General features: G+C 39.6%; 1 protein-coding gene across 2 annotated transcripts in view; it reads left to right on the top strand.

The window, feature by feature from the left end:
- LOC119858063 (glutamate carboxypeptidase 2) overlaps positions 1-12430 on the top strand; it is a 53088-nt gene that overhangs the window by 22539 nt on the left and 18119 nt on the right. For both annotated transcript variants that reach the window (XM_038407939.2, XM_043504134.1), the window contains exons 7-13: positions 627-720; positions 3855-3953; positions 5203-5288; positions 6648-6767; positions 8673-8755; positions 11038-11101; positions 11668-11735. In XM_038407939.2, the coding sequence (XP_038263867.1) occupies positions 627-720; positions 3855-3953; positions 5203-5288; positions 6648-6767; positions 8673-8755; positions 11038-11101; positions 11668-11735 (614 nt within the window). The remainder of the gene's footprint in view (positions 1-626; positions 721-3854; positions 3954-5202; positions 5289-6647; positions 6768-8672; positions 8756-11037; positions 11102-11667; positions 11736-12430) is intronic.

Raw genomic sequence — 12430 nt, forward strand, 5'->3', positions numbered from 1 at the left:
TCATTTCTGCACACTAGGGGTGGCCCAAGCCCACTTGCATAATCCCCATGGAGAGGGGATATCATTAGCTCCGCGGCTCTACAAGGCTGGGTCTGTTTCCCTTTCAGCCACTTGGCCCTTCGATGGTGCTGCATTTCCCTGTAGAGCTGTTTGTGGCCATCTCTCCTCTTATCCAGACTGTTGTGCCTCTCGGTGCATCAGGAAAAGATAGTGGGGAGAAAGTAGGAGATTAGCCACCATCTCTGCGCTAGATCCAATGATGTTCTCTGCAAGAAAGTCTTGTCTGCCCTTTTCCCCCGGCCAGGGTCCCGCCCACTTCCATGTTAAGGAAATCCTTCTCTCAGACATTCTGCAAAGAAACCGTATTCAAAGATGGTTTCCAAATGTGGAATTTTGCACACACATACCAGACTGGAGTTACAGGGTTGTGGACATCCAAGGAGTGTGTTGAGGCCTCTCTGAAACTGTATTTATGTCATGTAGAGAGCAGCGTTCTTGTAGAAATCTCGGCCTCATTTTTAGCACAGCAGAGTAATTATTCCTGACGTCTATGTAGAGCTGTGTTATGTGTTGTATGACTCGCTCTCAAAAGTCAGATAAAATAAACACCAACCTTCTACCTCCAGAGTACACCTATCGATATGAGGAAGCCAGGGCTGTAGGTCTTCCAAAACTTCCAGTCCATCCCATTGGTTACAATGATGCTGAAAAGTTATTACGGTAAGTAAATGGAAGACAAGGGGAAGCTTCATAAGAATATCTTGTGAAATCCATGGAGGTATTTGAAAGAAGGAGAGAAAATAATTCATACTGTTCCTCTGGCACATTTACTAAAGTAGCTTGTTTGCTGTTATGGGGACCTCAAGGGAAAAAACATAAGAAAGCATTTTATTAGATTGTTAGTGTATGTTGGGTATGTGCCCAGAGCATTTTAAATAAATCAAAATAAATAAACGTTTACTGAAGCTATAAAATGTACCTTAATTTGAATAAGTTATCAAAGTGTAATAATTAGCAGGGCTGTCATGTCCCCTACTTTTGGGAGGTGGTACCGCTAAATGAGTCAACCATTCACCTTGTGAAACATTTATCTCTCATGTCTGGAGGATGGGTAAGGACCTGTGTGCTATCCCCACATTGTTAGATGCAGGCAATCTCTTACAGTATATTAAATCAGCTGAATGTGAAATGATACCAACAAGCTAAAACTTGGACCAAGTGTTCATCTAGCATTTCTCGTTCATTCAGCAAAATTCTCACCTTCTTGTAAGGCAAGACTCATTTGTTGCCAGCTCCCAGACTAAACCTATCAGATTAGTTGTACTCTGTGTGCAGTTACGCAGTCAAAGCTAGTGACCATCGGGTTCTTTGTTTAGTCAAATAATTCTCCAGGATGTTCATTCATTCGCCCTGAGACCAGGTGCTGGGGTGAGTTTAACGATCAGCTTTTGCTTTTAGATTTTGGTAGGATGTGCAGTATTATTATTACTGTTTAATATTAAATTATTTAATATTGATGATAGTGCTCAGTGTCTGATGGTACTGTGTATTGTACTAACAAGCCCCAATCCTGCAAACACACACAGTAATTTTATGTACATAAATAATCCTGTTGAACTCAATGGATCTATTCACATAAAGTAACTCATATGAATAAGCACATTTAGGGTCAGGGCAATAAAGGTGAACAATGTATGTATAAAAAGTCTGTGGACCTGTCTGTCTTACAAGCTTTATGATAATTAATCTGTGAAATCTGAGCCTCAGTAAACTTAAAACAATAGTTTCTAACTTGGCATCAGAGATCATTCTAGTGAGCAGTGGCGAAGGGGACACTGTGTGCTGGTACAAGTTCTTCAGTTTTTTTCTTTCTTCTATTTCCCTGCTCTACAAAAGTTTTTTTCCTCTCTCTCTCTCGCCTCCTTCCTCCCCTTTTGCAGAAATCTTTATTTGAGCCAGAAATAAACTAGTGTTCAGTGTTGAGAACAAAAAGGTCAAAGATCACATTCACAAATACCTTGGCAAGAGTATTTGAACAATTAGAACATTAGGGTCATACGGGCAAGGCTGACATGAAAATTCTGGAGCCCTGGAGGTACCGTAAAGTTGTGTGCTCCCTTCCCCCACCCCCTTCCCCTGCATCCAGTTGTAACTCTTGGGTACTTGGTTTGTCATAATGGAAGCATGAAAAGACATTTAAAAATTTTTTTTTTGAATCAGCGACATAAACTTCTTTTTTTACTTCCTTCTCTTTTGAAAAAAATTTCAGAAGTGTCTAAATGACTTTAGTGTCCGTGGACTTTCAATGGGACATAGGCTCCAAAGTCACATAACTGCTTTTGAAAACCCCACACATTTATCTTTTTGCTTTTCTACTTTGTACATCAGTTGGGCATTAATCTGTTGATACAATAGTTTCTTTTCTCTAGTAACACATAATACAATTCCTAGCTTCTGACAGGGAAACACCAACATATTTGATTTTACATCTGTTTAAGCCATCTGAGATACAATGTTAAAAGCTACACAAATCCAAAACTTCTGGCAATTTCAGACAATGTGCATGATATTGCCAATCTCGGGTTTACATAGAACTTGCATTTATTTTAGGCATTCTTTCTGCACTGAATTCTTCCCCTAGCTGTATGTGCATGTCTTTCCCTGAGCAAATAGGAGCAGTCTACCTGCATAACAGAGCACAATTAGGCCCTCTTTGGATGAAGTTTAAAAATCAGTCTATGCCTAGCTTTCACTGAACTGGTCCTAGTATAAGCACATATTTCAGGCCAACCTGCTAAGGAATACTGTATTCCCAAATTATGTTCCCACAAAACTTTATGCTTAGTTCATAAAACAGTGATGTGAGTTTGAAACTTGCTTTTTATGATAGATGAGCCAGTCAATAGTTGGCAATGTAGCACAACTAGTAATTTGCCTTTAATTGAGTTGTAAATATCTAGACAGTTGGTTTTAAAAACATAAATGAAATATATACCCTCAAAAGACATTTGGTTCTTATTTTATTATTTGAAAGATCAGAATGCTTAGTTCCTCCTATTCATAAAACAAGTGCATTTTCCATAGATAGTCTCATCATGGGCATAAAGTATATGCTTAATAGTTTTGCTAAATATGGATGAATTTATACAGATGCTTAAAATAAAGGGCACGCTTAAGTGTTGTGCTGATTTGGGGCCAGAATGTCAGAATCAGGGTCACCTTCTGACATTTGTAGACCCTGAAGGTTACCCCAATTCTTATAAGCACTTAGCAAAATATTTAAAAAAATAGGCTTGGATGCTGCAAAGGCATCTACTCACACAGGCAGCTAAGCAGGCCCTGATTTTTAGTGATTTAATTTGGAGCTTTAGATTGTTCACTATTTAGAATAAGGACTGGTCTTAGTCTGGTTTTTTCAAGACCCTAGGACATTTTGAAGCTAAATTAAACTACGTTCATCACAAATCCATGTGCATCACTGAAATGTAATTTCAATTGAATAGCCAAAGCATAAGTTAGTATATCCAATTCTGATGTCATTCCACTGGTGGAAATACATGGAGTTACTCTGGATTTACAAGGGTGTAACTGAGACCAGGATCTAGCCCATAGCCAGTGGTGCAAGAAAAGATCACTTGAATCATCCAATCCAATTCCTCTCCATTTTAGAAGCCTATTCAATACATTTTTTGTTTTAAAGCTTAGATGGTAAGCTTTTTGAGGTAAGGTCTGTGGGTTTTTGTTCAATGTTTGTATAGTGTTTAGCACAGTAGAGGCTTCGTCCATGACTGGGGTTCCTAGGCACTACACTTATAAAAATAACAAATACTAAAAAACAGATCTTTTTATAACAGTAACATGGGAGGACCTGCCCCACCAGACAGCAGCTGGAAAGGAAGCCTGAATGTGTCTTACAACATTGGACCTGGTTTTGTGAGCAGTTACTCTACAAGGTCAGTTTTGCATTATATAAAGCAAGTTTTAATAGATAGGGAAATATAACAACGGTTGGTGAAATCTTTGAACTAGAGCTCTGCAAGTTTTGACATTTGGGGGTCATTGTAAGTTTTTCCTTGGTGTCAGGGCATATGGCGTTGTTTCTGGGCTAAAGTGAACTCAAAGCAAAACATCAGCTTAGTTTCTCCTGGTTTTGATGCAAATTCATACATTGTTCAAGATTCAAGCAATCCAGGGCCCGAATTCATTTGCAAGGTTTCCAAATCTTAGCAAACTCTCTGATCAGTCAGGGCTGAGTCGAAGGCCTCACAATAAAAGTTCTACTCACGTCTATTTTGAACTAAGCTGTCTTTAGCTTTGGGACTATATGTTGCATCATATAAAATAAGGAAGATATTAATCTCAAATTCACATTGTTCTGAAAATTCTAATGTAATGTGTTATTCCTTACATTACAAAGCCTCATTTTTGCTTCATGTGACTGAGGCCACATGATCTACTGAATTACAGCCAGCGGCTAGAAGCCACATGTTGAACTAGTTAGGCTGAACTATTGTAATGACCTCAGATGAACCACTTGAGCTCCTCTTCCTCTGATAGTCAAATCATCAGGAAAATGAGATTAAAAAAATACAGGACTGCACTGAGAGTCAGATGCTGCCCCTTAGGTTGGCTGGTACATAAGTGAACAAAAGACATATTTGTGATACAACTTAGAATGTCTCCTGATGTTCTGGGTGGGCCTGATGCCCCACTGACTCCCGCCCCTGTGATTCCATTCTCTGCAGTGGTGTTACCCTGGAGTTACACTGGCTAAGTGACAGAGGAACCAACCTCTAGATTTTTAATAAAATATTTATAAAATATGTTAGTTTTCCTTTCTCCCTCCCAACTTTAAAAATCAGCTGCTAACAGAACATCATTTTAAGGTCAGAGCTTTTAGTCTGTTGCCAGTATAAATCTTAGCAGCAACCAGTATAAATAGCATGTTACCAATATAAGTCATGCACCAACAATGTGATTAGGTAACTTTCCAATGCCAAATTGTGTCCTCAGTTTCAATAATATAAAGCTGGAGCAACTTCAGTGAACTTTTTCCAGATTTACATTTGTTTAAGTGAGAGCAAAATTCTGCCCTTAATCTCTTACTATAAACAATATATATCTTATACATTTTAAAGCATATAATGTTTTATTAAGTGATCTGATGAGTTCTCTCTTTAAATTTGCTTTCCAATGCATTAGGAAGGTCAAAATGCACATTCATAGTAGCAATAAAGTGACAAGAATTTACAACGTGATCGGTACCATCAGAGGAGCAACAGAACCAGGTAAAGCCATTTGTCTTATAAATTATCTGTGGGTGCAGTGAATTGCAGATACACCTAATTAAGCATAGTAATTAAAAAGAGAGGACATGGAAGAGGGTTTTCTCTATATTCTACTTGGTGAGCACGTCTGTTTGTACACATTGGGGATTTCCTGCAGCAGCACTTACACAGTTTAGGTTATGTCAGCACTTTCACTATAAAAACTGGTTTTCCGAGGGGAACATAACCTAGACATAAACATTTGTGTCCAGGCAAGCAATATTGCAAGTACAATCTCTAATGGATTTTTTTTTAATGAGAGAGTTGTGGGAATTTAATAATAAATGGAAGTTTAGATCTTTACGAGTTTGAAAAGACATTCATGTTCTTGCCAATGAAATTGCTTCACCCCTTAATGGCTTATGTGTACTATATTATGGCATCTTTTATCCAAAATGATCTGAAAGCCCCTAAGCTGATTTTCAGATATTTACAGGGTGGTAAAACGCTTCATCTGCAACCACAATACAGCCATTTCTGGGCTGAATCACAATTGTAACAACATCAAGCAAAACAGTAGGATTTATTCTTTGGTGCCATATCATGTCATCTGCATCTTCCACTGTGACTTGGTTAACCCTCATTGTAATGTACCTATCACCTAGGGCAAGAAAATACTACTTCAGTGTCTTTAAAACTTGCTGAGTTAAGAACACTCAGGATGTAAAAATGTAAATATTGGGCCAGTTTTGACAATCAAATGCACAATGATAAGGTGTATGATGGAGTGTCTGTCATAGCAAAGGAAAGTTTTAAGGAGGGATTTGAAACAGAATAATGAGGATAAATAGAAACCCAAAAGGTTATTGGTTTTGATACAGTTTTTAAATGTGTGCAATTTTATTTTAGAGTTAGTGGTTTGTACAGTTTTTGTTTGCTTGTTCATGTGACTTGATTAAACTTCAGGCAAAGACAGCATAGAAAATCAAAAGCCCAAATGATGAATATTTTGGAAAATGATGCATGTCAGAAAAAAGGGGTTAATAATTGCAACAACTTTAAAAATGTAGACTACAGTTGGAACTAATTATTGTTATGGTGTCTGTTATAAACATCTTTGGGGATTAAAGTTTAGAACTTCTACAGATACTAATATAAATAAGCCACAAACCAGCTGCAGTTCAATAATAAACTTGCCTGTAATTTTTTTTCTAAAGAGATTTACAGTGGCTCCTGCCATTCTGCCACATGTGAAGTAAACTGTTAAAGTGATGTATTTGTTGCCTGAAAACCTACATAGAATACATAGCTACTCTCCATTGACCCTATTACTGCAGGAAAGAGATCCTCCAAATAAACCCCCCTCATTAATTTCTCCAGACAGATACGTCATCCTGGGAGGCCATCGTGACTCCTGGGTCTTTGGTGGAATTGATCCTCAGAGCGGGGCAGCTGTGGTTCATGAGATTGTGAGAAGTTATGGGAAATTGAAGAAGGAAGGTATGTGACTAAAGAATAAAGCAAACAGAACCATTTAAGTATTTTTCTTAAACTAAGGGTCAAATTTCTGCTCCCAGTTGATTTAAGTTAAGTATAGGATTAAGTGCTTTGCTAAATCAAGGCCATAGTCCTTCATATTTGGAATTTGCTGTCAACTCTTCAGTTATCTATTGTAGATATTTCAAAGTCCCTATAATGATGGTATCCAAAGGTGCGATCCATGAAGATATATAGGCATCTAAGTCCCATTTTTAGGCATCATTGCAATCCACAAAACTGTGGCTCGGCTTCCGCCTAATCCTGTAGGTGCCTAAATTCGCTCAGGGCCTACATTTTTGCTTGTGAGCATGCACACTGCAGCCTCATTTTAGGTGCCCAAATCTGTATCTCCTGCCTAAGCCCCAGAACAATTCACAAACCAGGGGTGTTAGGCATTCAGCAGCCTAAGTTGCGTGCAGGAGTCTGAGCCCGTAGACATGCTCTACGTTGTAATGCCTAAGTCCCTTCGTGGATCTTGGCCTACGCGCCTCTTTCAGTCATAGTGTGGTAAATTTGCTTTGGCAAGGATTTAAAGTATCTATAGAAATTACTGAACTCTTGTATAGCAGTTTTCATCTTTAAGTGCTTTGCAAATGCTAATCACTGTTATCTTAACTATAATTAGTTAATCACATTATTGATATTATGACACCCTTGGTTTCCAAGATAGTGATGGGTATGGAAGGTTTCATCTGGGAAAGAAAATCAGGCAGTGTGTGGAAAATTGGGAAGTAAATATGACATACAGGGTAACTGGTTAAAATTCTACAGTCTGTGATGCAGAAGAGGTCAGACTAGATCATGTAGTAGTATCATCTGGCCTTAAAAATCTATGGAACTATGCCATAAGAGAGTAAGCAAGAATCTGAGAAGACAACACTTGTAGCTTCCAGATCAGTTAAGTGTTAAACCAGTGTGAATGGGACCCGGAATACGTACAGGATACACAGTGAAAAATTAATGGGAGAACAAGTTTAAAAATACAAGGTTCCTAGTTATACTTAAGGGTGGTGAGGAACATCAACACCATTAAAAGTCAACTGCCAGAACAAATGGAGTCTCCTTTTATTGAGTCTGAAATCCTGGAGACAGAGGTCCTGACATAACCGGAACACTGTGCTACAGTAGCTTTCTTTGCCCAACCACAGCATTTAAAACCTGTTAGAGGTTAATTTTGTTTCCTTCACTAATTAGTCACCGAATGTAATAGGAAACAATGTTTAGTGAAGCCACCAGGAACGGGATTAATAGCAGTGGCATGAAGGAGAGCTTGGATAAAGTAGACACAGATAAAAATACATTGCAATATTCCCTGCTCCAGATTACCATGGCTTCAAGTCATATGCAAAGCTTTTTAGAGTGAAAGATCATTGTTTAGAGGTGGATCTATCAAAACCACACAGGAGATTTCTCGGTATTTGAGAGTTGGTGTTTGGGAAGAAGGGGGTCAGGGAAAGCCTTTATGACACTAAACATGGAACAAGTACTAAGATATATATTTAAATGAAAGAGGACACTAACTTAATATCTGTATTGAATGGAGCTGGTTGTAAAAAATCAAAACACGTCTGCAAAAGTTCTTCCCTGGTTATTTACCAAAATATTGAATTTAGGAAAATGTCAATCTCCTCAGGTACTGAGAAAAGACAAAGGTCTGTATCAGGCATAATACTGCAAACTATGAGTAAAATTACAAAAGATTTTGGGGTAGATTCCCCCAAGTGTGCCTTTTGCACCATACATCATTCTTGCAGCTGAGACCTAAACTGTTGTTACTCATGATATGATTTATTTTCAGTTTGATATACACTAAGTGTATTTCTCTGAAGTAATTCTCCTAGTGCTTTAAATCTTTTATTATTATAGGATGGAGGCCCAGAAGAACAATGATATTTGCAAGCTGGGATGCGGAGGAATTTGGCTTGCTGGGATCTACAGAGTGGGCTGAGGTAAATCAAGAATAAGTGATCCAAGAGAGTTCTGCGCAATGGTAGATCTTTCCCCCACTTTTTGGAACCTGCTCCAATGAAGCATGTTCATATACACACAAACACATGAGAGAGCGTCCAAGGTTGTATTGCTAAATACCAAAAAACAGTCCCGCAACATTCAAGTAATAACTAGGGCCCTACCAAATTCATGGTCCATTTTGGTCAATTTCATGGTCATAGGATTTTAAAAATTGTAAATTTCATGATTTCAACTATTTAAATCTGAAATTTCACGGTGGTGTAATTGTAGGGGTCCTGACCCAAAAAGGAGTTGTGCGCTTGTCATAAGGTTATTATAGGGGGAGGTTGTGGTATTGCTGCTTTTATTTCTGTGTGGCTGTTGGCGGCGGCGCTGCCTTCAGAGTTGAGCAGCTGGAGAGCAGCGGCTGCTGGCCTGGACCCCAGCTCTGAAGGCAGAGCTGCCGCCAGCAGCAGCGCAGAAGTAAGGATGGCATGGTATGGTATTACCACCCTTGCTTCTCTGCTGCTGCTGGTGGGGTGCTGCCTTCAGAGCTGGGCGCCTGGCCAACAGCTGCTGCTCTCCTGCCACCCAGCTCTGAAGGCAGCATGGAAGTAAGGATGGCAATATCATGACCACCCTAAAATAAACTTGCAGCCCCCCTGCAACTCCCTTTTGGGTCAGGACCCCTGATTTGAGAAAAGCTAGTCTCCCCCGTGAAATCTGTATAGTATAGGGTAAAAGCACATAAAAGACCAGATTTCATGCGGTCGGGGGGGGGAATCAGATTTCATGGTCCATGACACTTTTCTCATGGCCGTGAATTTGGTAGGGCCCTAGTAATAACACTTCCCCAGGAGTACAGTAAATTATTCTCGGCTTTAGCAATGAGCAACCTCAATTTGAATTTCATCTGAAGAGGCCACTTGTGATACCTACAGTATGACCAAAGTAACAATGCTACATCCCAAAACAAAGTGTGTCTGAGAATATACCAACCTATACTTGCAGGTAGTGACCCTGCCAGTTGGAGATATTGGGCCTGATTCTCTTCTCAAACCAATTTTAAATGGGTGTCATTCCTTTGATTTCTATGGAGCTGCTTGAGATTTACACTGAAGGAAATGAGATCAGAATCAGATCTGTTGTTTTGGTTGCTGCCCTATTAAGAGTGATTTCTGCCCTAGGTACTTTGTGATTTGTACTGAGATTGTGAATACCCAGTGTCATAAATCCATCTGCATTAATAATATTCAGAATCAAGGGTAGCATGTCTCTGTACAACCACTTAGAGGAAAACACTAGTTCATTGACTTTAAAAGCACCCAGAAGGTCAAACTAAAGGCTATTCTAACTCAAATCATTCCAAAGAAGGCTCATAAATCTTGCATTGAGGCTCCTTTTCAGCATGTGAAGTATGACTGGCTTGCTGTTTTATCATCCACAATTTATCATCCTTACTGCAAAATCTCATTGTTTTCTCTTGGATGACATGATAATTTTAAGTCAGAAAAGTTTACAAAATAATGAATGATCTAGAAAAGATAGGTTGGGAACTTCTGTTCTCCCTTTCTCATAACACAAGAACAAGGGGACATTTAATGTAATTGAAAGGTGGGAAATTCAAAACTGATAGAATGACTTATTTTCATAAAGCACACAGTTAGCCTATGGAACTCATTCCGACATGAAGCTGTTGAATCCAGAAGTTTAGCAGATTCAGATGCAGAGCTGTAACAGTAAATATTAAAACAGCAAGAATTTTGGAAGGCATATAAATACTTGCAAGATTTATGGCATAAACAAACCCCTGACTAATGGGATTAGGAGAATATTTCCCATGATGATAGATTATTCCGTAACTGTGTATGGCAGTATTTCTTGCACTTTTCCTGAAACAGCTGTTAATGGCCAGTGTAGATGATGAGATATTGAACTAGGTGGTTTGATCCAGTATGGCCATTCATATGTTCCTAACCGTAAAGAAGGCATGAGGTGCCATCTATAATAGTTCAGAGAATCTGCTCCATTTAACTAAACAAAACCTTGTGTTTGGTTGGAATGCGCCACAAATCTCACCTTTAAATACTTATACAAAACTCTTGTATGCAGTTCACCTTGCTCTGAAAGAAACTGATTCATGTGCTTTGGGAGTCAAGACTGACATGTGAGTCCAAAAGTACCATATGGACTGGATTGTGGTAGTTTGGAAAGCTGCAAAATTTACAGTGTTATTTTGAGCGGGAAAGTTAATCAACCTGTTTTTTTCCCCCCACCACAGGAAAATGCCAAACTATTACAAGCACGTGGGGTGGCCTATATCAATGCTGATTCCTCAGTTGAAGGTGTATACTTATGTTTCTATGGCAGTGGCAGGTGGGAGGTAGATGAAATTGAGACAAGTGCTGGCTTTGCCATGAGTCCTGAGAAAAGTGCATTGTTGTGTTGGCCCAGGAGCAGCTTGGGAGGGAGATGATGACCCAGAGTTACAATTACCCTCCTGCTTCAGGGAGGGAGTATGTTATGCTGGGCATATAACTATACTATCTGACACATGGTGTTGGGGGGAGGAAGGAGAGACGGGGGTAAAACCAAGGACCTGCCTGCTATACATCCCTCCCAGTAGCTCTGTAGAGTCAGCTTCCCCTCCCGTGTAGCTATCCATGATAGGGTAGTCAGCACAGGGGTGTAAGGCAGGACCCCTGAGCTATTGTGCTAGCTGAAGCACAATTTAGCCCAAATCCTAAGCCAGTGTGAATGCACTGAGCAGCCTACAGCCAGCAGCCCTATCTACTTTGGAGATCCTGCTTTTCCTCCTGGTGTCTCCTCTTATTACATACATGTCTCCTCCCTCCACAAAAACACAGAGCAGACTTGGTTTTCTATTGTAAACACTGACCCTGTCTTTCAGGAAACTACACTCTGAGAATTGATTGTACTCCACTGATGTACAGCCTGGTGTACAGCTTGACCAAAGAGGTAAAGATACACTAAAATATCAACTGATGTAGCAACAGTAGCTACCCATAGGAGCTGGTTATTGTACTGGATGTGAAACTGTTCTCATTACAAACAGACTTAGGCCAAAATTCTGCACAGTTGTCAGGGATTCTGTTGATAGTAGTAAAATCTGTTATGGGCATCATCAGATAGTTAGGCCTCAATGGTCATATTCCATTCTCATTTATCTCAGCGCCACCAGTGTGGTTGACCAGATGTCATGAGAGTAGTATTTGGCTATCAAGAGTTCAGTTTAATAATGTCACCCATTCACATTTCTTATATACTGGTATTATGGAGGGGTCAGTAGTGACTCCATAGTTAAGGTTATATTGAGTTTTTCCCTTAAAACGTGTGTGAGGGAGCAGAGAAACTGGTGTTCGGCACAGCAGGGGTTAAATCATAGAATCATAGAATCATAGAATATCAGGGTTGGAAGGGACCCCAGAAGGTCATCTAGTCCAACCCCCTGCTCAAAGCAGGACCAAGTCCCAGTTAAATCATCCCAGCCAGGGCTTTGTCAAGCCTGACCTTAAAAACCTCTAAGGAAGGAGATTCTACCACCTCCCTAGGTAACGCATTCCAGTGTTTCACCACCCTCTTAGTGAAAAAGTTTTTCCTAATATCCAATCTAAACCTCCCCCATTGCAACTTGAGACCATTACTCCTCGTTC

The sequence above is a fragment of the Dermochelys coriacea genome, chromosome 1 (genome assembly GCF_009764565.3).
Source record: "Dermochelys coriacea isolate rDerCor1 chromosome 1, rDerCor1.pri.v4, whole genome shotgun sequence".
In the NCBI taxonomy this organism is placed as follows: Eukaryota; Metazoa; Chordata; order Testudines; family Dermochelyidae; genus Dermochelys; species Dermochelys coriacea.